The sequence below is a fragment of the Linepithema humile genome, chromosome 6, assembly GCF_040581485.1.
Source record: "Linepithema humile isolate Giens D197 chromosome 6, Lhum_UNIL_v1.0, whole genome shotgun sequence".
Lineage (NCBI taxonomy): Eukaryota > Metazoa > Arthropoda > Insecta > Hymenoptera > Formicidae > Linepithema > Linepithema humile.
The window spans coordinates 24,169,153-24,196,768 of NC_090133.1; the positions used below are offsets into that span (position 1 = coordinate 24,169,153).

At 37.1% G+C, this 27,616-nt stretch overlaps 1 protein-coding gene across 1 annotated transcript in view; it reads left to right on the forward strand.

Moving 5' to 3' along the window:
• The first annotated feature begins 2,514 nt into the window (after positions 1–2,514).
• Positions 2,515–27,616, forward strand: part of LOC105668022 (opioid-binding protein/cell adhesion molecule homolog) — an 80,023-nt gene continuing 54,921 nt past the window's right edge. Inside the window, exon 1 of the mRNA XM_012360191.2 lies at positions 2,515–2,645. Coding sequence (XP_012215614.2) covers positions 2,573–2,645 — 73 coding nt within the window. The 5' untranslated portion in view covers positions 2,515–2,572. The remainder of the gene's footprint in view (positions 2,646–27,616) is intronic.

Genomic DNA, 27,616 nt, shown 5'->3' on the forward strand with positions numbered 1-27,616 from the left:
ATGGTGACAAAAAAACTATGCAAACACGAAAAAAAGCAATATTGTGTATGTATCGCGCCACGGGTGGCAAAGTGGACAATTCGTTGACGCATCGAACCATAAAAAGTTATGGGAAATAACGAAAACAAATAATTGTTTTTTGTAACAATGTATCGATAAACTACCGTCATCGGTGATTGCTTTCTATTTACTCTGATAATATTTTTCAAATGCAGTAACTACTTCTTAATTTAACATAAATGACATACATATAGTCCGTTTGCTAGAAATCGCTACTTTAGGAATGATAAAAATATTTTGTTGTTTAGACGATAAAAAACTTTCCGATATATCTGTCAATGTTAGGAAAAATTTAAAAAATACATTTGAATAACATCCGGCGACAAGAGTAATATTTTTAACTGCTTTTCAATTTCTGGTAAAACATAAGAATTTCAATGTATCAATTTTTCAGAAATTAACTCGTGACACGTTTTCCGATGGTTTTCAATAGTATATTTTATTCGATCAACTTTTAGAATGAAAGAAACTTTTTAAAATAGAAGAAACGTATTGCAGATTATTTTTTAGATTGCTTTATTATTGTTATTTTTAATTAATTTATCTTACGTCAGTAGTTTTCTATTGATTTTTGCATTCTATATAAAATTTTGCGAAAACAAAACAATCAATAGATATTTCAATTATATAACAAATGGAATAGACAGATAAAGATATACTATTGTATTTTATATACAAAATATATTTTTTGCGTTTTTTATATTGATATATTTATCAATAATTATCATTTATATATTTTAGAAAAATATTAAATACCATTTTAATTTGACAGAAAATTTGGGACGCGTAAGAGAACCGTTATATATTTTATTTTTATTAATTATATATTGTATAAGATTTTAATGCGTACCCGTTTTTCTTTTTAGTATTAATAAATTCTTATTTGGTTACACACTTTATTTATAATTCAAGAATACTGTCAATCCTGTTATCAGTGAGAAATAGTTTAATAAGATACGACTTATATAAATTGTTCTGGTTTAATTTTATACGTGTGCAGTAATTGACAAACAAGATTTACGTTATAATATATCAATTAATTAAAAGTAAATATGCCGAACATGATTGATCTTTTATATTTAGTTTATATAAATATGAATATCGTACATCATATTCATTTAAAGAGACAATTCGTAACATTACGAAACGTTAAATGCATTGTTACAAATAATATATTAGTATGCAACTTTTAGTTAATTGATTGACACCGCGATCATTGTTATTTTATTCTCTTTCTAGATGGAGTAGTTAATATCATCCGTCATTATAAACAGTAATGCGTTAATTTAAACATATTCGATATTATATTAAAACGTCCATAATTATGTTACGAAAATTGGACATAAACAAAATTATATAAAACATCAGAATTGTACATTTAAAGATTTTTAATTAGGATTTTCGCGCGTCAGATACAACATGAGTGAAATTCCATAATTAAAATCCGGTTCTTGTAAAATGAATATCAAGATACTTTAAAATGTATCCGTGTTAAACAAGAAGCAGATACGGAGTGGAATAAGATCGTTAGAACGATTACAAGGCAATATAATTATTGCGAAAGTAATTACCATGCAACCTCGCTCGTTCTCGGCTTTTTCGACAGGCGTCCTCGTTAATCAAAATGAGAGTGGACTTAAAATTAGACAAGTTTCTTTTCTTGTATATGTTCCAGTATAAATTAGAAGAAAATGCACATTAATCACAAATGCGGTGTTAATTTGATAAAGTTGGTATAATTTCACGTAATATAATTACGAATTACGTGCTAAGTAATTTATTGTATGGATAATCTTTTGATTTCTAACTTGTAATAAAAAAACATAAAATAAATAATATTTTATGAAACTGTATTACTGTACTCATCAATATAAGCTCATTAATATACGGTAATGAAAAAAAAGCTAAATTTTTTATGAGTAAAAAGTTCAAATTGACGAACAGACCTCATAAAAATCAACTTCAATATTGAATCTAAAAACATGATATTTACTCATATGAGACATTTCATAACGAGACCGAGAACTAGACAAGATAAATTGTATCTTTCAAAAATAAATACATTCTTTCAAAATTTTAGTAAGCCGTGAAGGAAAATGCTTATAACACCTATGCATCGCTCAGCAAAAGATTCTGTCAATATTTCTTGTTTCAAGAAGTTTCGACACCTTTCGAAGTTTCCTAAGGAGACAATATCAAGAGCGATATATCAAACTTTTCTTGCATATTATATTTTTTATAGTTCTCTAGCCCCCAAATACACACAAGCATGAAACTGCGTTGCGGTTCATCGTGTTTGCGTTTGAATCGCGCTCGATAGCAAACAGATATATCTCATAGCCTGTTCGACCTCTTGGACGAGTCGTGAAAGTCGCGGGATGCATGGAAGCGATGCAGCACGCAGGCGCCCGCTTTGGTTGGCGGCAAAGCGGAACCGCGTCGCGGTGGTACGCGTCGCGGCGCCCGGCGTTTACTCCTCCAGTTGACGTAGCCGCGTCGTCGACGTAACAATATGCTCCACGTTCTCGCGATCCCGGTGTTCTGCATCGCGACATGGGCATCCGCGCTGAACGATCCGTCATCAGGTAAATCTACGAGCACCCTCGTCAGGCACGTTCCTCGCACAGCTCTAATACACAATACGATCGACGTTTCATGCACAACATGCAATTGCGATGCGCTTCCTTCTGGTGATTTCCATCTTTATTATTTCCGACATGCTGCGGCTGTACTATCGCAAAATTCTGAGATACTGTGATCGAGAGCCTTGCGATCGACGTGACAGAAATCCGCGATCGAGATCAACGAGACAGAAAAGGGTGGCTGATGGCATTGTTTGCTCGTGGATTTTTCTGTACAAGGTCGAAGTGCGCGCATTAATCGCGCTATCGCGAATCTTTCCTCCGAATAGGATTTTTACGAGCAACTTTTACGATTGCGGTTTGTTTATTACGCGGATGATAAAAGTTGGTAGGTGATTACGGGCCGACCGTAATTTAAACGAACGAGATTGCCGCGATCGAGTCGGTTATTTCGCTCTGCTTCTCGAACCACCGCGCTGCGTCGCGCCGCTTCGCGCCAGGAGCTTTGCTCCGATCCCGCGGGTGCGATCGTATCGTAGTGTCGTAACGTGAATTTACGTTATCCCATTGACCGGGAATGTAGGATACGCTGTTCGGGCGTAAAACTGTCTCGCAACGAGTTTCCAGCCACGAGCAGTCGCGATTCTTCGCCTAATTTTCCTCGCTACGGTGTCACGACGAATTCGATTTAACGAATCCTCGCTTCAATTTCAACGTTAACGATTGGGACGAAGGGTCTCTTATTCTAGAAAGTCTCCTTATATCGATCGGCATCGTGGACACTAGCTCGTATCCGTCGATCTACCTAAACCGAGAGTTACCGAAAATAGATCTATTCAAATGAAAACGTATGAAGTCGGCATTGTGCCATTGCTCCGTCCTCTTTTCTTCGACTCGTTCTTTCTCCGGCATCCACTCCGGTTCCCTTTCTTTCACCCGTTTCCTCTTGGCCGCACGCTGCTTCACCCCCTGCCGCAATCGTCCATACGAATCGTGGCAAGTATAAATTATCACGGCGGAAGTTAGTCCAACGAACTCCCCTTATCCTTTCGCGTGATAATAATTACTCTCTCTTTCCCGGCCGGTCGGCTGGGAAATGGGTTCTTTAGCCGTCGGACGGGACACTTCGTAGATCGTGCCTGTGATCATCCGTTTATTCGCGCCCGGGCGATTATTCCTACGTCGCGGCGGCGAGACAAACGGCAGGAATTTAAAGGGAAGTAATCGGCGAGATTTGCGGGCGCGGGGGCGGCGCGACGCCGCGCGTCGGCACGTGGTATGCCAGCGGATTAGGACCCGCTGAAATACGCCGGCGCCATTATGCGCGCCTTGCGCTGTAATCGCGCGGGCTAATGACTTAACGCCGAATTATCGCGCCGTCGACCGAAGGCTCCGTAAATCCACTCGGCTTCGCCCAGCCGTTAATTGCCCGCCTCTTACTGCCCGAATTAGTCCCGAATTACTTGCGAATCCCCCGTCTCATACGGGTGGGACGACGAACCCGGGTTTTTAATCAGCCTCTTCGACCCGCGTCACGTTGCTCCTCGATACTCGCGATAAGCTCGTAATAAACGCTCGTTCCCTTAAATCTAGTCGTCACGTGAGTTACTTACGCCGGAATGCCTCTCGCAAAGAGATATTGATAAAAGCCGCGCACACTCGACCGCGACTTACGATTCGCAAAATTGCTACACCCTTAATTTATGCACGGTGCGCCAAAGTAAAGCTGTCGGCTCGCGGGAGTTTTTATCGCGCGCGAATAAAATAGATAAACCGGACGGGTGTGTTTTATGTATTTTGTGAATAAGTGCGGGCATTTGAGCGCTATTGCATGAGCGTGTAGTTTCAATTCTTTAGAATAATCTCGATTTTGTATCGTTTTGTGCCAATCAAATTCGCATGTTTTTGAAAAATTTGTAAGTGATACATATAATTAAAAATTTACATGTTTGCATTGCTAATGTCATATAAAATTCATAATATTTGTAAAAACGTGCGCGAAATTGTACTTACAACATTTCATTATCACACACGAGTCGCACACGTATTTACGCTTATTTGATCACATTTTGTTTCGCAACTGCATTGGCTAATAAATATAAAAACATCGAAAACACTACCAAAATAATCAGTCAGTAAAACAAGTTCTTTTTACTGTACTAGTAAAATTAATATCTGAAATTAAGTTATTTGTAAGATTCCAGAGATATGACCTAATTTTATTTTTAAACGCAATCTATTTTAATTGACAAAATGAAAAATGGTTCCTGTGGTTTTTTCGCGTAATATTAGATGGTTTAATTAGACTCGTCATGTTTGCTACCAAAAATATCACTTTAAAAATGCAGTGTTATGTTTACCTCGTGTGTCCATCAAACTGTGTGGTTGTCCTTAATTATAATGCTAAAACAGTTGTTGCTAATTTAAATGTCAATATATCTATTATATTTTGTCACAAAGACAATCTTTATACAAAAGTTACCTTTACTAACAAATATAAATAATTTTTTAATGATGGATTCTATAGATTTTTTAATGTGTGTACTCATCATAGTTGGCAATGCAATATTCAGAGCTCATGACTCATTTATTTACAGTCTTTGGTCGATCGATTATTGAGGGTTGACTGATTATACAAGTCTCACATACAATTCACTTCACCGTGATCTTCAAATTAACGCACGCAACGAGCAATCCGATAATGGAAAGGCTAAATTAATTGCTGAGATAAGAGCTCCTTAAAGACGTTATGTCAATTCAATGTCGCTTGTAAAGAGCAATTTGATTTATTAAGTACATAACTTGGAGCATCAATGTAATAATTAGCGCATATTTCCTATTTCGAGATGACGGCTGACGGCATGTGATTGACACGCGCTATATTTTATTCACGCTGACTTACACTTGTGATACGTTTCTTCTATTACCGTACTGGTTTTTTTAACACGAACTGCTCATCTTCTATCATATTAACTGTTAATAATAGATTATTTAATAGCTTTACAGTATATTTAATTTGACTAAAATTGCCCTTGATGTAAAATTATGTATACACTCAAAAAAATAATCTTGCAATAATAGCTAAAATTTTCTAGGTGTAAAAAATTAACTAAAACAGATAAATGATTAGCAACTGTTGTGATATTGCATATGTAATTACTTAATCAGTTTAGATGACAGAAACAGAATATATATCTGTATTGTTTGTGAACTTTAAAAAGAAAGTTTCTCTAAAGCGCCTATCTATATAAGATCAATCACGTGTTAGATCATGCAATGAATGACATTTAGCAATGGTACTTAAATTTTTCAGAAGCTATTGCTAGAACATTACTGCTATAAATTCTATGTGTGACAAACAATGTTTTCACAGATACGAAAAATAGCGATACATTCTTGTTGCGATATCTAGAAATCTAACTACATCAGCGAAATATTTTTTTGAGTGTATAGAAATCTAATATTAACACATATGTACATATATATTTGATATCTATATATATTGAAGAGGTATATGGAATCTATATACTTTAAGCTAAGCTTTCTCTCTCTCTCTTCTCTCTAAATTTTAAATAAACAGAAATATATAGTTGAGCAAACACACATATCATTTAAATTAAGTTAACTATAAACCTTTAATATAAAAAATTTTAAAAACTGTAACAATGTTTAGAATTTTCTTCTAATTTTCTCTAATTTTCTAAAAAAAAAAGTGTAGCTACAAAACAATAAATATATATAAATATAGTATTGATTGATTTTTACTTGCTTGCCTCGTTATTTAAATTGCTATCTTTTATTTTACGTTGCACGTATAAAAAATTATATTTTTCCGAAATAAATGTTTAAAAATTGAATAGATCCCAAACACCGTAATATTCAAACAATAAATAATTCTTAATGTTTACCAAATCGTATTTTTGGAGATATAATAGCGATAGATGCAATAGCGATACACGTGTAATTACGATGTCTCCGAGGATTCCCCTATAAGATTCCCGTGGATTCTCAGCGCAGTGAAACTATCTTTGCTAATAGCGCATCGCATCGAGTAATTAATTGCGGGAGTCTGTGATTGGTAAATCGTGTGATATTTGCCAGTGTGATTTTGCGTTTGATTGCACCTAATTCGCAAACAGTAAACCGCTGTCGACACACCCTTGCGTATTTGCACGCGGGATCAGTATTAAACTAGCAATTCCGTACTTCGCGCTCCGAAATCTCCGTAGGTAGTAGCGAAATACGAACGCATACGTTAGATAAATATGCGCAGCCCCGCACATACACACGCTTTGGCGCACCCTACCTCCGTTATGTGTGTGGTTCTTTTTTTTCCTAGCACGCACTGCTATTTCTCATGCATCTACCTTTGGCATAAGCAAAGGGGAATGTATAATGACACGCGCGTGCGGTCCACTGCACCAAAGTGCATCAACGTAATTTGCTTAGAAGTGCTTCCTAAGGTGACGATAAACTTTGTAATCTATCTCGCAATTTATATTTAACCTAAAAATATCTTTTTCCCGCTTTTAATATTCTTTGCGAACATATAAATATAATCTATATATTAAATGACAAAATATTAATTTAAATGCGGAAACGGCTATGTATAAATAATAGAATTAAACTTTATCTTATAAATTGTTTAAACTTTTTATAGTCAGCTCATTTGAAAATTATATATATAATGCTGTTTGATATATCAAAATATGTATAAAAGTAATATTTTTAACATAAGTATGAAAAAGTTAATCTCGTAGGTATTTGATGAGTGAGTTTTAGCATATAATCTTTTACATTAATTATTATTCTTATCTAACTCGTCGTTAAAGTTGAGTGGCGTACCTCGAGCGCGGTATTATTTCGAAGCTGCTTAACTTTCACGACTTATCATATTTTAATACTATTGGTAAATAAAGTTTTATTTAAACCGAAAAGTAGTACGCGAATTTCTCGGATTTTATATTGTTTAAGTTCTTTTATTACATTATTGGAAAGATTGTATTTTTAATACGCAAACCACGATTATCGCTTTGCAAATAACAAATGTGTCTAGGTACATTAAAAATGTCACATAATAATATTGTTTTCCCCACGCTTTGTAGATGTAACAGCTAAGATTTAAGATGACATATATGAACGAGAATACTCATTAGGATAGAGAGCAGTGATATGTTTATACGTCGTGATATATCGAGCGAGCGACTTCAAAGTACGGTTCACAATTAGCACGCTGCTATCGCGAAATTAATTTCTTTCACGCTTCCGGTGTTAGTGCACATCACGAACACGCTTAAACTCCTAAGCTAATGACTTAAACGAACCATTGACCGATAAAATCCTGCTCCTCTCATACGTTTAACAGTGACGTTATCAAATTCGATTTTATAAAGTTTAATGTAGATTTACCCTTTCTCAGACATGCTTTATTTTTCAAGATTAATTAATACTTAGTGCGCTAAAAATATCTTAGTTATATGACAATTAATAACCAACTTTTTGTCGTCAGCTTTTTTGTTCCGGTTAAATTTCAATGCGTAACGCATTAGTTAAATTGAGGAAATACACAAAAAAAGTTTATCTTGTAAGTATTTGATGAGTCAGTTTTAACACACAGTCTTTTACATAATTATTACACTCTTATCTAGTTTTTATCAGAGAGAGATTTCCTGTTTTTTAAGAGAAGTTTGTTCTTCAAAACATCGAATTGCTAAAAGCCAATATTTATTGAACGTAAACGTACAAAAATAAATGGTCAGAATTGTTTAAAAGACTTACAGTTTATTTTGACATTAGACAACTAAAAAATATTTCGATATTTCGATATTTCATAAAGTGAGTTGTAATAGCAAACTTGAGAACATATATCCGAATATATGTTTGCGTTAGTTTGAAGCAATTCGTCAATATACATACATATATATATATATATATATATATATATATACATATATACCATTATTATAACACGAGTATATATACATAGAATTTAATTTATAAAAAAAAAATGAAAGCGTTGATAACAAATTACCATTTTTGAAATATTAAAATACATATTTCTTCTTATATTCGCATATCACGGGAAATTACCTAGATAGGATAGGTATAAACAACGCGGTATACGAGAATTGAAGACTTACTCTCTTCCATAAAATCGCATGGGAGTTAGCTTGGAAGCCGGGCGGAGGGTTAAGCGAAACGTTTTCTCGCGGCAAGAATGGAATTGTTAAACAGCGTTTTCGTGCTTGCATGTGCATGTCCCTTTGCGAGAATGCAAGCTAGACACCTGCGAAGTGATACGATCTCGCGACGGGGTCGAGTGGGACATGGCCGCGTAAATTATGGTGGTGTTTTGAGTTCGCTACCGCGAATTCAGCTAACGACCTTTTAACTTCTCGCTGCGGCGAATCTGCCCGCGTGTCGTGATGCGAAAGCGCGTTTTTCGACGATGATGACGACGAAACGAATTGCACGCACCTTCGCTATTGGCTACCTGCATTTGTCTCCTTCTAATTGTCACGCGAACTGCCATCGCGCGCGCGGTACCATATGCTTGTCTCCCACGATCGGCCGATGTGAAGGACTCGACGAAATTGGATCGTTTCATCGAATAGCCGGAAAAATGCACAACGTAACAGTTATTGGGAATCTGAAGCGAATGCTGTCATCGATTTTAATTCAATTTTACTACAGTTCTGTGACTTTCACAAACGTTTGTTACCGCAATCAATGATTTTATCATATCTTGGAAACAATATGTACAGCAGTGGCCCAAAATACATCTTTGTATTAATCTTATATTTCTTATCAATATATATCTTGTGAAACAACTTAAATATACTTTTCATATGCTTTTATATTAGTTTTGATCGCAGTAAATGTTCTCATTACATCTTCGATTAAACGCAACTAGTTGATATCGCTTATTAATCTATCGAGCGAAAGACACGACTTAATTCGATTTTAAATTTTGAAAATGTTTCAATAATGAGACATAATGACGTAATTAACTCTTCACTAAAGTTTAGTAATAAAATTTGTTTGAAAAATTAAGTTAAATTTTCATTTATTATCCTTCATCTCTCATATTCTTTGAAATATATAAATGCGCATTTAAAATAAAAAAAATTCATTTATCATATATTTGTTATTTTTATTTCAAATAGCATATTTCTGGACGGTGAAAATTTATGAAATAATTAAAATGTCGAGAGTTGACACAATTTTGTGTTATATCAGGCTAATAAATTCACAATGTAGAGAGTGCTGTGTATATGATATTACGTCCTACATTGAATAAAATAATTTGTGGTCTTAAAAGAATTTGCCTTGAGTTCAAAAATTAATTGATTATATTAGCGCATATAATATTTAATCAAATGTGATTAAAGCGATAATTTCCATGACCGTAGGCATTTTATAATTAGCGTCGTTTGTAATGCTACATTTGATATGAATGCATGCATAGAAATGATATTATTCATTCCGGATATATCTATTATTTTAAAAAATAAAATAAGTATAGACTTGTGCGAACACATTTCAGATGAGATTTTGATAAATTGTGCAACGCATAGATTTTATAGTTAGTGTCAAAACTAATAAATTTTATTTCGGTTTTGCGGTTTTTTTATTGTTTTGATTAATATTGCATATAATCATACATTTTATGGATATGTCGATTTTCTTCCTTCCATGAACACACTTGATTCGAGCAAGTCGCGGATGGTCACAATGCAAGAGTGTGATACAATCGCGCTGGCATAACAATGACGATTTAAGCAAACGCGAATGTGCACATCACGATAAAAGACGGTTCTCCGCTGGTTATAAAATGCGACGGAGTAAATTCACGATAAAACGGCGTAGAGGAAAAAGTAATTTCATACTTTATTATCTATTTGTAAACATATAAATTGTAGACAAAGATATGATTGCTAAAACACATTCTTTAGCAATTATATAATAAATATTAGTAAATAAAAAATCAATAAATAATATTAATATTTTGAGTCGTACAAAAAATGGATGTATTCACGCACTCATCGATTGTTGTGCCCTAACTAATTGCAAGCATAATCTCGTTGTACTTGAAAAAATTAATATACATCTCATCTGAGTTATTATAAATTATCATATTATTTTATGTATGTTAATTATTACATACTATTTATTTCCATTTTGATTAAAACATAACTACATGCAATAAATTGTATGAATAATTATTTAAAAATTTTAATGAATATTTTAATAAAAGCTTTAATGAACACTTTAATAAATATTTTTTTCAAACCGATCTTTTATACAATAAATGTTTAATAAATAATCATAGCTGCGTGTTTGAATGTGTTACAATTATGTAAATATTTAATAATGAACAAATAATCATATCATATCACTAGCTAGGATATTGCAATCTGCTTTAGATGGCCACATTAGCGGCTTATTAAAGAATTGATGAATATTAGAAATCTGCATTTATTTATACACACAAGATAAAAATCTGTCGTTTCACTTCGAAATAAAACAAAAAATCATAGATTCATATAATCATTCAAATATAATTATCGCCGATAATTGCTGATAATTTTGTTATATTTTTTCCTCTTATCGCTGTCGTATTCTAAATTAGATGTGTACAATTACAGATAAATGTAAAAAAGATACAACTTCTTTTGGTTATACTGAGAGTTTTGCTTGTGCTTTGCAAGAGTTTCGTAGCTAATTACCAATGATGAATCGTTGGGCTACGCTAACGACGTTCGTCGAAGGAAAAAGGAGCATTTATCATTGCCGCGTTTTCATCGTCGGCCTATGATGTAATACCGCTTCGTAATTCTGACATTGTATCGTTCTTTCGTTTCCTATACCTATATGCGCCTTTCAAACCAGAGAACGGTCAGGTTGTATAATGGACATCAGTTATATTTTGTCGTCTATTGTCGTTTTGCTCGATTATTAATGGTACTTAAGTAGACTTTCACGTATCGTCATACAGCATATTTATTTCCATTCGTGAAGTCAAATTTGTTCTAAATATTGCACTACACATGTATACAATGGTTCAGAATTAATAGTTTAAAAATTAATCTCAGTCTCTTATGAGTCTTTAAAAATTATTGATACTTTTGACACGCGAAAATCTACTTCAAAACACAAAAATTCATACATGGAATCAGGAAGAGCGAAAGATTTAGGTCAAACTGCTTTACTTATTTTACGTAACTTTTTATGTTAATGTTGCATGCAAATGCAAATGTTGTTTGCTTAAAATAAATGGTTCCACGATGCTTATTTTTTATATTTTTAACGGGAACACTTGATTAGAATGATATTAAATGATGTTAAAAATGTAACATTGACTAAGAAAAATACCATTTCTTGAATATTTCATTATTTATATGAGAAAATCACATCGCTGTCTTAACTCTCTTACAATCGTAATCTTTTATAGCGGTATTTTGTTATAAGCTCAGAATTTTACGGGAGCACAGAATTCTTTTTGTATAAGAGATAAAACTTTTTAATTAATATTTTAAAGCAGAAACTGCAGAAGAGTTACTCTTAAGTAATACCATATATTGCAAACACGTGTAATCAAGTAAAGATAATGGAAATGAATACAAAAATTGCGGGCGGCATGCAAGCGGGTGTATTTTTCTCTTCATCACTTAATGATCTCATTAACCGCTAACCGAAGTCGCTGTACCAGCCATAACTCGTACTACTGATTAACAAAACATTAATAACTACATCGTATATCACGCAAATTTATCGCTTGTCCGAACTAACTTCGTCTTTGCGTTACCCGCAGCGTGGTAACTCTTTCGCGAATTAACAATCGTAAATTAACGATCCACCCGGGGAGAGATCTTGACAAATATATCCCGCTTTCTCTGTTTCTCTCCCTTTCTCTCCCTTTCTCTCTCTCTCTCATTCTCTCTTCCCCTCTCATTCTCACTCGGCCGTCGCTCTTTCTCGCGCGCAATCAATCACTTTATTTCGTAGGCTACCCGATGAAAAATCACCGAGGTTGCAATAAATCACGAAACCGAGTTATGAAAGATCCACACGCGCGCTCGGCCACCAACCGAGACGGCGCGTGATCGCGATAGCTTTCGAAAGCGCGCGAACGTGCCGAATTGCTCGGCTTTTTCGGCGAAGCGAGCTGGATTTTTCGGGCCGGCGCTCGCCGATTCGACAGTTTGCAATGGGGCGATGCGTGTAATCGTGCGCATCTTTACCGCCCTTTCAGTGTCAATGCAAAACCCTGCCTGTGCCAGTTCCGTGCGTCAACAGTTGCGTTTCCTGAATACGCGAAACGTTTGAGAGATGATCGAGATGTGCACAACTTTCGCGACGTCGCGCCGCACGTTTACGCTCGAGCGGATTTCGACTGTGTCCTCATCGCCGACGAATTGTTCCCAAATATTGTGTCGCCAAGTGCGGTCGAACTTGTCGCCGGCGACTTGGTTCGAATCAGAGATTTGCCTTTATGCTCGCGTTACGGTCAGTTTGACAAGTCGCGCGGACCTTAACGACCTCCGAGTCCTCGCTTGCGAATGAATTTATTCGCCGCGCTCCGTATTTAGATGATGGCTAGGGAGCGAGATCTTGTTTTCCTCGGCATTTTACAACTACCGCTGTTTACGCGCTTCCGCGACGTGAGCCCCTCGCGCACTTTAGTCACGGCACATTACACCCTTTGCGCGTAGGAGAGGCGTGCGAATGAAGAACACTCGATTATTCATTCTTAATGCGTGCGAAAAAGACAGACGCGTGTCATAGCGACACGGCTTTCTTGAGAAAGCCACGGGGGAGGTATTTTTACAAGTGGATCGCGGGCAAAAGCGTCCGCGATAATTGCTCATCCAAACACGACTATTTAAAACAAACAAGGCTTCACCGCGCGTCTTTCGCGAGTTTACTCGACCTAGTTCTCGACTGTCCCATCAGATAGGATTTGGCGCGACCGTTCAATAGAATCGAAGATTATCTTAAGCATGGAGCGCCTGCACTCAGGATCGCAGTGCACAGAGAACCACTATCATCTCCTTCGAATCGCCGTGTAGAAATTGCTCGCCGCTGTAGATTTTCCAACATGTCGACGGGGCAAGCCGAGGGAGGTAGAATCGCGGTCCAATTAACGGCGCTTCTCGAGCAAGTGTTTAAACTCAGGTAAAGGCTGAAAACCCGCTGAAATACGAAATTCTCGTGGCCCGATTAACCCCGCTGCGCCGCGAAATCAATGAGTGGCGGCGGGAAGAAAGGTGAGCGAGGCGTAGAAGTGGGCGGGCGGGCTATTGGGTTGTGACGGGGGAAGGGGGAAGACTATATAACCACCCATTATCAACCTCATTAAAGGCACCTACCTGCCCTCCGAGTCACTCACCCCCGACTCGGTTAAACTCTCAGCCGCCACCGAGACTGCCCGCCAACTCATTCCCGATTCTCGTTGGGTGCGCGCGCGCGCGCGCGCTCGCCAAACCTCCACACGCCAAGTATTTTATAGTCAGTTATTTAACCCCAATTAATTAGTCTATCCGTGCCGCCGCAACTTTTCTCCCGGCCGCACTTCAACAATCGTTGTGTGCGCGCCGCGCGTGCTGTCCGTATCACGCTACTTCGTTACAGATTATCACTCGCAAACGGTCTCGCACCTGGCTTATTTTTGTTCCACTTGTCCGTGAGATTTCGGTGCGATCATATTTCACCGCGGCTAATCGTCGAACGTGCTTGCCGGCGGGGATGGGAAATGTTGGCAGCGGTAGACCGGATTCCCCGTTCTATTCGCTTGTCTAATTCTTTTTGTCTTTGATAATATCTTTATGATTTCCGTCGTCTATTATTTTCTTTCTTTTTTTTTACACATTGCATGCGATTTGAGATAACATTATAATTATTTTGCAACTCGCGCAACTTTGAAAAACTGACAGATATTTCTGAACGTAATTATTCTGCGAGCTCTACTAGTTTCCACTCTAGATCACTCTTTGCAAACTGTAAACTAATTCATTTAGTGTTTCGAACTATCAGGAAATGTCAGATTGTGTTGCAGAGAACGCGGGTCAACCATTGTGTCTACAGCAGAATTATTGTCAGTTTGATTAACAGAATATTGACGTTAATTGCATACTTGATACAATAGTGCGGTGCATACATACTCTTTCATAATTAACAGTTAATTTCTTATGCGGCCAGCAAATTAGTGCCTTCTCACGCTTGGAAGTTTAGCCAAAAGGAGATTCCGCCAATACGGATTTTCACATTTGCTTGTACTGAGCGTGTCTGTAAACACAAGCCGTCGCCTCGATCGATCACGTTCCGTTTTCTATCTGTGACTACAATGGGGACGAACAATTTCCGTTAACGAAGCAGGACGGATTACACAGTAGCTGGCGCGGAGTATTTTTCTCGTGTCGAAACGCGGATAATGAAGAAAAGCTTTCTCCTCGATCAATCCGCGCAAAAAAAAAACCTGATCGCAAGAATTTTCGATACACAGCATACGTGTGTGCAAGACCATATCCGTCTACTTCCGCCCTCCATGCTTACGTTGTATATTTTCTTACTGAGTTTTCTCTCCTCCAATGGCGCTGTTCGGACCGTTACGCTCTTTCGTGCACCTCGCGCGCGCGACTTTACGACATCTCGGGAAGTCGGTTCCCTTTTTCCCGCGCTGCCAATATCCCATATTTCCCCGGCTCTCGCGCCCCTCGCCGTGTCATTTGATTATCGTCGTGAAACTTGTCGGCTATCTGCCGAAACGGCCGCACGCGCGTTTTTCTTATTTTACTCTGTAAACGTATGTGACACTCGATGGTGCGACTCGCAAATAATCGCAGCCAGCGTTTTCCTCGATCTCTCGCCCTGATCGGCTCGCCCCATTTAATCCAACGCGATATCCCGACCCGTACGTGCCGCAGTGTGCGCACACATAGAATGTGTATATAGCTGCCATCTCCGTGACTCCCCGAGTCCGTTTGAAAATCGAGACGCGCGCGCCGCTGAAAGTCACATCCCGAGTGTTGCGAGTCGTTAGCAGGATTCCCGAAACTTTATTCGCGAGCATTCCGCGAGCATTCTGGTTGATTTTTTCTCGTTTCCACCGCCAAATAGTAAAGCTCGCTTGCTGAGAGATTGCGTGGCAGCGTACGAAGTGTAGGCAGTTATTTTTTATACAGAGACAGACTGTCGGAGTTTATCGTCCGGTCAACGTAGAAGCGGCCGTTAAAAGGGCTATTTCGTATCTTTGTATTCTCGGGAAATGAGAGATTGTCTTGCAAAGTCCCTCTTCTCTAAGGATTACGCACGCCATTCGCGCGAAACGGCCTCTCACCGTATTGTCGCGTTGCAAAGTTACCGAGTTTACGTCATGAAGCGCGTCATTCTAAATTCTACGGCGACATCGGGTCTTCATGCTCTTTTTTTCTTCATTTCTTCGAGAAAAAGGCGACAGCGATCCCGCCCGGAAACGCTTCAACGCTGTGGACGTTTAATATCCTGGCTTAATATTATAGGAAGGGGAAAGAGGGAAAGGTCTTTGTCTCTTTCTCTCATTCTGATTGGTCCACTCGTTCTACTTTACGATCCACCGCAGCTGGCCACAGCTCGTTCTTCAGCGGCAGCTTGGTGTCCCGCGAACGATCGAAATCCCATTTTCCACTGTCACAGACCGTCCACTTTTTCTCGAAACGAGATTTCTGGGCTTGCGAAAGCGACATTCTCGTTCTTAAAGTCTAATTTCGCCTGGATATTATGCGACATCGCATTAACAAGCGATATCCGACGGATTTCAATTTGCAATGAAGGGACAATTCATTTATCTCATTTATAAATATAGGTATATTCTTAACAGTGATTTCAATTATTAATTTTAGGTTCCTATTAGATGCTCCGATTTAATATTTTACGTATAAGAATTTCTTATGTAATAAGCAAGGATAAAATTAGTGTTATAAGCATGAATAAATAATATTAAATCAACTTCACGATCGTTTCCACGCGACTAAATCAAATTACGCGAAAATATTTCAAATTAAGCGCATGATAATATCGATTCCGGCAGCAATAGAAATGCCTCTCAGAACGAATGTTATTTTAACGGAAAGTATATTAAATAATGTTGTAATTATTTTTTTATGAATATAATTAAGAACGCCGCGAGGCGAGCGAAATCACCGGGTGTGTTTACTCCGTTTACTTAATCGCAGATTCTCGCGTTATTATGAAAAATAATTAGAACTTTGTGCACAAGTAGAAGCAAAAACAGATGTGTGCCGATCTGTCGTAGTTACCGCGGGCCCATTATCCTCCAATTAAACTCGTCGGTCATTAACGCAGATCGGTTCTGGTCCCTCGTTCTTACGAGGTCGTCGTACGGGCCACGTGCTCACTCGTCGGAGCGATCGAAAACCCATTTTCACCGTGTCACCGTCGGCCCGTTTCTCCTAGAGGGCACAAGACGAGTGTTTCCAGGAGGATGGCGAACAGGAACGTTGGACATGCCTTGATGTACCTCCCCCTCTCCCCCAGGAGTCCGTTCCTCCTGAGTGCCTGTTCGTACGCGACTTGTCACTGATTTGCGTATGTTCAAAGGGCAGGATCTGCGTGCTCGTACCGTCTAATGGGATCCTTTGTGCGAGCATGCGACTGTCGGCCGCAATACGTGTGCGCTCGTATGTAACGCGCCGCACACATCCACACTCGCTCGTTACCTGCCAGGTGCGTAAAATCGCGTCGTGACGTCCTGAAAATCCTCGTACAGTAATTTCCTTGTTGCAGTCAATATGTGCAGTAGCTTAAGATGACGGATTGAAATTAAAAATCGCTTGACGGGTTCGATTTAATATTATAGAAAAGTGTATGAGATTCCGGGGAATATTATGTAGAAGAAAATATTTATCACAAAAAATCGACTGTTATTTAGTCGATTAAAAGCGTCGCAAATGCAGATTTCTGATCATTAATTTAATTGATTAGATATACTGTAACTGCAAATAATGGCATAGTGAGAATTATAAATGATAGCGATGCCAATAATGGCATTGAATTATTAATCTCATATACACAGTCATTTTTTACAAAGGTCGAGAAGATAAGCTATCGAGAATATCGTATGCAGAATTATGGTGGACAGACCAATCTCTAATATAAGGTTACGAGCACGGCAACGGAGATTTTAATCCACCGAGGAGACGCGAACGGGGTGCAGAAGAGCGTAGATGCGCGCGCGTATGAAAACCGTAGAGAACTCGATGAAATAACCGGAACGTCTGCACGGCGCCAGTCAGATCCACGTGACGGCATCAAGTTTTCATTCGGTGCGAGATCGCGTGTCACAAATTACCGGTATCGTGGGTTCCCCACCGGCTCGCCAAATCGATTTTCGTTGGACGTTCGGATTTCCCTCGGCCCGCGGCTGCGGGTTCATCCTACGGTGCGCAATGCGCACAGGTGCCCTTCCGCCGATGATTGTAAGCCAAACAATGGCCTAAAATACACGCTGCACGAACTTCATTCGCGATCGTGGAAATTACAAGATAGACGCGCCTCGTTGTAGAGAAGTTCAATTCGCGCATGTTCTGGCACATTCGCGGTTTTCGCAAAATGAGAAATGTGACTGCAGTTTTGCAGAATTTTCTGCTTTTAACAGTTTTCGATGTGACATAATTGAACTAATTATACATTTAAAATTTTATCAAATTATGCACTTTAAAAATATAGGTAAAATTTAGTACAGATTACGAAAATTTATTCCATAATTTAAAGTAGGTTTAAAAGTTATTTTTAACTTTAATAAAAAAAAAAAATCAATAAAATGTCACCTAATTTTATATGATAGACGTTGTAATTGGTTCTTGCTTCTTTAGCAAGCTTAAAAAATTTTTCTTAACTTGCTATATTTTCTTACTATAATTTCTCTCTACTTTCCATTTTTTATATGTTAAAATGTTCTCATGACACAGAATTTAATAAGAATTCTTAGAAAATTTTATTTCTCTGTTTGAATGATGCTTAATTAGAATTGCAGAGTTGTAAACAAGAGATAAGCTCCCGAAGCACGAGATAAAATTCCGAATGATTGCAACCAAAGTTATTGTAACGCTTTGCAGTTCGATGAATTAGATTTTCAGTCCCGTATTATTTTCGCCAAACTTTCGTCATAATTCTCATTTATCTTAGAGATAATTACCGTTTCACGCAAGTAAAATTATAGCGAAGTTTAATCTCACAAGAAAACGTACCCAAGCGTCCGATTTTAACAGACTTCGAATATATTGTAGAGTAGCTAAAAATAAGAGACGTGTATTTTTTATTTTAATTATTTATTACTTTCTCGCAGGGATTATAACACCTCTACAAGTTGAATATATTTGATTTTGAGAGAATATCGTAAAAATTACAAAAGATGTATAAAATGTTTTACATAAAAATTGTATGATATTTAATGCTTTTTACAATCGTGTATTTATATCTTTTTTAAATATTATATTTTTATATACCCCCTTCTCCTCCCTTATTTTTGCAAATTTCAAGATTTTTGTAAAGATAAAAACTGAAGAATTTTTTACATGAATTCAGCCATATATAATGAGGGGGACACTTGGATACGTTTTTGTGTAAGAAAACGCTATTTCAGTGTAATAAGAATCGTCTGGTTTCAAAACTTAGACAAATTGTTATTTGTGCAAGTATAATTGTCATATAAATAAATATAGTTTATACATTTTGATTAAAAAAAAAACACAAGAGATGATTAATAATTTCATAAGGTATTGTGAAGATTTTTGACTAATCGGAGACTAAGTCGTCGATTTGTTTTGAATGTGATAACAAAAATGAAACGTCGGAGATGAAATTGTTTTCTGTTTTTCTTTCGCGTATCTCGAAACGAGCGTTGCTATCACTGGAGTGTTTAATGAGATATTACTTTTATTATTAGTCTGAAATATCCATCCGACATTTGATTTCCGTTTTTCTTCTTATCTCTCTGTTTCGTAATATCGCGGAAAGAAAGAGCGAGTAGGACGTAACAATAGTAAACGTAAAAATTTTTGTGACAAAATCTTTTTAATCTTTACTAATATTTTAAAGATTATCCTTATACATACCTACAAAAGGCAGTGGTGTAGTGAAAAAAATATTCCAGTAAATCCGAAAGAATTGTGCGCTTTTAAAACTATTTGTTAAAGTAAGTAAATAAAGCCAGACGATGCTTGCGCGATGCGAAGCACAAGTGCCTGTTAATTGCTATGCACCAGCGAACAAAATTTTTCTCTAGAGGAGGATTTTTCTCTCAGAGCAAAATCTCAAGGCGGAAAGGATGCTCCGTCGAACGAGTTACCTCGCTCCACCTGTTTCCGCAAACTATCTTACCTATTCCGTCGTGGATATAGAAGACACGCTGTGTCGCTAAATTGTGTTTTAAGCTCAAACTTTACGCCGTTCTCCACCCGGGATCTTACAGCGCCGTTATCCGTGCTAAGTGTGCCGCCAGGATGTTCCCCTTTACAAATCCCGAACCAGTGACGGAGTACTTATATACATATACATAAACATCTGCCGGCATACACAAGCCGAAGCGCGCGGACGTTTCTTTGGCGGCGTGAAGCGCGCGGATCTCTGCAGTAATGAGATGCATTAAGTTTCAGTATAGTTCTCCGGCATGCCGATTAATTATTATTCATATCTACATTACTTCGGCGCGCTTTGACGGTCTCATACATCAATACGCAAATTGGATATTCAGATGTGACCGTATTTTGTTACGGATGCACTTTGCAAGCTAATTGCTAATTAAGCTATATTTCACGCGAGTAAAGATTCATTCGACCGTGCATGTAATTTCATTGCGCCACATTGTGCGTGATAAATTTTTACTCTGACACATACATATATATTTTTAAATGTAACAGATATATGTGCTACATTCAACGATTCGTTGGACGATGCAGTTTTAATGAAGATTATGTCGCGATCTTATTCTAGCGAAAAAATTTTTTAACAACACTGCAACGCGAGAGCTACCCGCACCGTTGCATTTTGGTATTCACGAACGCAATTGGTCGAAACTCTGACAACTTTCTCTTCATTGCCCGGATCCCCCGTAGGATTAACACTTTGTTAAAGAGTCAGAGAAATTAAAAAGAAAATGAGAGAGCGTTCTCCGCAGAGCACACGGATACGCGCGGAAACCTCCCTTACGGGAATTACGTGGGAACAGTCTCGCGGCCTTAAAACTATCTTTTAATACTTCGGAACGGCGTCGTTTGTTTCGCGATGGTCGTTCGCATAAGCCCGCGGCGAATTAATAGAATTTTTAATTAAAATGCGCAGTAATTGTTCTGGGAAAGGAAGAATACATGAGAGTGGGCGCAAAAGCATGAACAACGAAATTGTGTATGGGGTACAAACGCGAAGCGGAGAAACGCTGTGAGAAGAGTCGGTTGATGGAGAGAGGAAAGAGGGGGGATTTATAGATAGAGAGTTTATTACCTGGATCTGATTACGACAGTCATAGAGGATTTAATCTCGCGACAATTTCGTCGCTGCAGAGGTGCATCACTTAAATTTGAATGCGTTGTTATTGCAGTGACGTCGGTTGCTTTGCATCAAGTCGTCGCGCTTGTAGGAACCAAATATAAATTTTTTGCTCACTCACAATTTTAGTATCAGACATCAGAAAAATATCGTATTCTATTTCACTATATCGTTAAATTTACATTCGCTAAATTAAATGCAGATGATAGAAACACGCTGATAAAATAACATTTTAATTTGTTATGAATAATTATTTCTCTTCGCGACACTCCTGCATCTCTCTTTCAAAATGCTTTAAGAATATTTAAAGTGTGTTTTTGCAATGTATTTTTAAATTTAAAGATAATGTATACTTGAAAAAAAATTAAGAGACATGTACATGAAGAAATAAAATAAAACAATCTATCAATAAGAATCGCGCAGCATCTTGAAAAGTATTGTTCCTGTTGTATAAAATTTTTTTTGTATCAAAAATATTTGCATGTCACTCATAATACATAAAACGTCAATATCAATATTTAATTCCACAGATAAATTCTAATAAAATTGTTACGAGAATAATTTTCGTTCGATCTCTCTCGTTTTATTATAGCTAGCTCGAGAATCATATAATTTATAGGGCGCGCATAGAGTTGCATTGTAACGACGAAACTTTTCTCCTTGAATATTCTGCCGTTTCGTGTACGCAAGTTCTCAGCGCACTATGCGAAGCGAGATTTACCGATAAACAATAGACTTCGATATTCATTAGTAAATTGCGTAATTGCATTAGTAATACCTAGACGTTCCGTTCTGACGAGAAGTTGTATCGTTCATGCTGAAACAACATACTTTATAGTCGCTGCGCCGGAAATAGTTGTACGTGGATAAATGGTGAATAAATTAAAGCGCGTTGCATGCGCTCCGTTAATTCATTTCGCCAACAATTAAGCCTCGTATCGTGATGGGTCAATTCTAAAAGCGGCTTATCCCGATCGCACTTATCGACTACAATTGCGAGAGATCCGCGTGAAATCTGCCGTCCAAATACTTTTTTAGATATTAGACACACAATTATAAATATCGCTTATCGCTTCGACGAGACTTTAAACTTTAGATTTCATAAATCGCAGTCGCTACAGTAATATAAATAGTATAAATATTTTTATCCCTATGTCAAATAGATAAAATCAAATTATAAATTTCTAATCATCCAATATTGGAACTATAAAATATTTATTGAAAGTACTATCCTAGATTCTTGATAGATTTTCATTTTCTATTAATCTATGTCCTAAAACATACATTAAAAAATTTGTAACCATTTATTATTTAAAATTGGAATCATATGTACGAATTTATGATAAAATAAAATGCAAAAAAATACGCGAATGTTTATCTGGTCAATGTATATTTACAATAGAGTAAATGCATTTTGCAGATAAAAATAATGAAAAAAAAAACAACTTATAAGCAACGTAATTGTCAATTTTTTTAAGCGAATGAAACTTTTCCAACGATATTGTCTATCTTACATCAGTTTTTCTTAAAATGTATGAAACTTTAAGAATTCTTCTGAATAATATAGTAAGGTAAAAATCGATTATTAAATGGGTACATTTAGTAGATGAACGTACCAGAGACTTTGTTCTACAAGAAAGTACAGCCCCTTCTTTACTTAGCCTACGAATAATGAAAACTTGAACGTAGAAAATTGTCAGACTCCGGATGTGATTTATTTAAGTAGTATATTTTTGTTGTTATTGGTATTACGTATTTTCACATTACGCATTCTTCTATTATAAATAATGTATAACTGGACTACCAAAATGTATAAATAAAATATTAGGAATATAATTTTGTTCTTTATAATGTTACTTTTATAATGTTTCAACAGTGATATAAAAACATCAGTTTAACTATTTATATCAGCTATCAGAATTTTCATTGTGGGATTTAAGATCTATCTATCGAAAATAAATTGACATTGGCCAAAGATAGTCAGTTTACAAACTCGTCTAACTTCGTGATATCGCAATTGCACGCTTACATTATCCGGCAGCTTTCGATCGCTTCGATCCCGGTAAGCCACCGATCGATGCATCGTCTATCACGGCCGCAATGGCGACCGCGTTACGTGGTGCGGTGGTCTCGTGTGTCTGTTCGAGAATAGGGAAACCACGACTGCTACAGATAGGTGCTGGCGAAAGACCGCGATAACGCTTATCTGCTTCCTGAATTTATTGCTAGCGCAATGAAAACGCACCCGCCAGCCGCTCTTCCCTGCCCATTCCGATGTTAATTAGCCGGAGCGTATTCTTAGGGTGTTATAGATTATGGTTACGACGTCTATCAGCGTTACCGAGAACAATGCTGAACGAAGTGACGACGTTGACATACTTTTGATGCCGGCGAACGCGACACGCTATGTGACTGCTTCTATATTTACTTGTACTACTAGCACTTCTCGCCGCTTTGGGTCAAAAGTGGTGGTTCGTTCAAAGAAACTAATCGAGATCTATGAAAGTTTGCGGATAAACTTTCTTGCTTAAGGGGGATTGACCATACTTTTCTTATCTTGATAACAAAAGTATCGTACCGCGTGAATTTCATTGGCCACCGAATTCAACTTGTTATACGATGTCAGCGTGCAAGAATTACTTGTTCCTTTGTATGTTCAGTCTCGCTTATTAATTTTACTTGTGAGAAATTATTCTAAATAATATTTTATAAAAAATAGGAATATACTCGAGACTGACAATATTTGTAAAATGAATCGATACACTGCCGAAAATTTCATTCGTGATTCTGTTGAAAGATATCGGATAACATTTTTTTTTTTTTTTATGACCTATATGGGCGGTGTATATCGAATTTCATTCCACATTAATGCACTATGCATAACATGTAACTCATACATACATAAGGCAAACAAAATGCTTATGTATGGAAGATTTATGGTGCAAAGTTAATTTTGTAATTAAGCAGATAAAACAATACGCTAATAATAAGTGACGTAAAAAAAAAGCGTGTGAAAAATTCTTGATTTATATATTTTGATTATAGGTACATAAAAATTTCTAAATTTTCTTAGATATATTATTCGTAGTTTTTTCTTCAAAATTTCTATGCAAATTTGACAACAGCTATCTGTAGTCGTCGACCCCGTTTATCAGGGCGGTTACGATCAGTTAACGACCGTCAACGATTCAAACTATTCAAGTTGCCAAGTTTATTACGCGATTGAGCAGGTAACAATGTTGCGAATAGCTGGCAGCATAATCAGGTATGAGTTTCGAGCGCCGATTACGCAGTGGATCCGAAGCGGCTAAACTCGATTAGGCAGACGACAGCTCAGATTCTAGTTAGGATTAGGATCAAAGCCTGGGGTTTATGGGACACGAGATGTCTGGTTTAATGCCTTGAGATTCTTGGCGTGTGTTCCGTTCACTCTCACTCTCTCGCGTGGCCGCTTCTTCCATCCGTATCTGGATGATTCGCGTAGCGACTCTCGATCTCTCGGACTGGCGGCCTTATCAGAGTGAGGATTCGTGCCTGGATTCGTTAGTCCGCCTCACCTCAGCGCTCACGTATTCGGTAATTAATCTGATTTGCGTACGCGATACACACACTGCCGCGAGTCGTCTCCCTCTGTCGTCGCGCGAGCACGCATTTCCAGTTTACGTCGTCACGGCGTTATACGCAATCAATTTTCGTCCTCACTCCGTTCCGCTATCGCGGTGAGCTTACACGTGATGAAACCGCTTCGTGACTTCCTCCCATATTTGCGATCCGTGCCAGATTGAAAATCTGATACTTTTTTGTCCGCCCGATCTTCGTTTGAATACGTTTTGCTGAGAGACGTAAATTATTCGTCACTAATTATCCAGAGAAACGTATTGGACGTCACTTCACAATCGCGCTGAGTATCTCGTGAGGCGCGTCACACGAAAAGATAAAAAGATAATCACGAAGTCTTATGAATCGTTAAACCTCTACACACACTTCAGTTATAAATTACGTTTCGTTGATCACTTTGTTAATATTTTTATACTACATAGAGTCACTTGAAAGGATTTAATTGGTGGATTGGTGGATAAGAGGATTCAAAATAGTGTTAATGATGATAGTAATAGACCATATATGTGCATATATGCAGAAATAGCAAATATAATCCTATTAATCTACAGTTTCAGCGTTTCAATGTTCAATTTTAATTCCAAATAAAATCAATTTAAACATTATAAATTTATCACGTTCTAGTTTTCATTCAGAACATTAATAGAAATATCAAAGAATTAACTTTCGTCGTATCTTAAAAGTAGAAGTTTGACTATGAGATCGATAACATTTAATAATAATTCAAAATTTGAACATTTCAGTTATTTCTTTCTTGTTCGATAATAGACATAACGTGACTGCAAATGTGACAAAACACTTCATAAAATATTGGAACGCCAATAAAATCTGTCGGCGAGGAAAGTAAATGATTTATTTTCGCGTGACGATAACTACAGGGAACCCGCGGCTGCTCGACTGCTACGATTGCGAAGATAATAGGAAGCGTTGTACGAGAACACGCAGAAACGGAGACAACCTTGCGTATAATATTCCAGGAACCGTTAACCATTTAGCTTGTTATACGCAGCAAGTAAATTTCCGGCGCGTCTTTGTCCCTTTCCAACTTTTCCGCCGGCAGCGACGCGAGGATCGCACTTGGAAATAATTAAACCGTAGAACGTGCTTCGGAGCGAAGGGGGGGACACACTGAGGGAATGCCCATTGTTATTCCGAGAAGGAGCCCAATGCCTCCACCGTTATCGAGGAATTAGACGGTAACACGAGGAATTAAACAAGGGGATTTGAGAGGAGAGCGTAATAAAATCATTAAAGAACTGACGTACGGATGAAGACGGGAGCTATCAGGGATTACGGTAAATGGCCAATTGCCTTAATAAGAGTGAAGGGATCGTAGACTCTAACACGTGGTCTAGACATGTCTAACTTCATTAGAAGATATTACACCTTGACATTTATATTATGGTTCGGTTAATTCAGTTAAAATACATAATCATAATGTTGAAGATGCTATTATTATCATAAATATAGTGCGTTAAATTTTCGAATAAGAAATAGTTTTTTGCGTTTTACATTTTGCACATTTGACATGAACTTTTTAATTCATTTCAGCACTTTTTTTTACAATTGTTTTATTTGTGACAAACAATGCTTTGGTACAAAACAAAAGTTTTTAAGTTATTATGAATTCTTTAAGAAATATTTAAAATCTTCATGTTCTACAATCTGTGTATTTTTATATTTTAATTTAAGTAATATTTAAAAAAATTTGCTTTAATAATTTAGTGCAGATTAGCATCAAATCAATATCGGTTATATTACTCGCAACGATCTTCACTGCATATAACATGATTTCGTGCGATATTCATGTAGCCATTCCATAATCAAAGCTGATTAAAAATTTCATTCGTCAGTTTTGTATTCGCATGCGTATATTTTCAAGATATTTCTCTCGATGCTACGACGAGTAATGCACCGCACGTAAGCGAATGCGACTATTTCATCTTCTCCGAGTGCTTTGGAGACGCGCGGTTTTTCCGCACGGTGAAGAAATCACGCCGGCTGAGATTGTTTTCCAATTTAGAAGATACGATTTATATAACAGTCAGCGATCGAGGTACTTGAGTGTAAACCTCCGTGGAATCTCAATGGCTCCAGGGGCAAACGGCGAAGTGTCTATGCTCATTCCCTGAGCGCCCGTCGAAATCGTAACAATATTATTGATACTAAACGATTTTTATATCCACATCGATATCCAGAAAGCCATAGTGGGGAATACTTTAGATCGTTATAAATTTTTGACAAGTTTATCAGTTTATCGCCATCTTCAGACGTTTCGTTAAAAATGTATGAATTTCTATTGAAATACATCACGCCGAATGTTTAAGTGTACAGCATAATATAATATCCAAGCGTGATCTTATGTTTCTCTTTCTTATTAAGTAAATTATTATTGCATCGCGGCGGTACATTTTTCAAATATCCGCCCTGCTATTTATCATCGTCGCAAAGTTTAATAGCGTATCGCAATATATAATTCGCACTAGCAGCACACAGTTTACGCTATAGTAAATAAATGTTATAGTAACGTTTAAAATATCCACGAAAATACTTGGTGTCAACTCAAATCTTGATATACTCCTTACATATTCAATATTTATCGTTGTTTATCGAGTGTGCTTTTGGTGCTTGCTCTTAATTTTTTTGTGCTACAAAAATTTTTTTATGATCAAATATATATTTTCTGCTTTGAACTGTGATTAAAATAAAGTTAAATATACAAACATATTTAGACATTATTACATCTTTAGACTTGTTTTTGTAGATGATATATATAATCATGATCGAAACTCTCTATTAGAATTGAAAAAGCT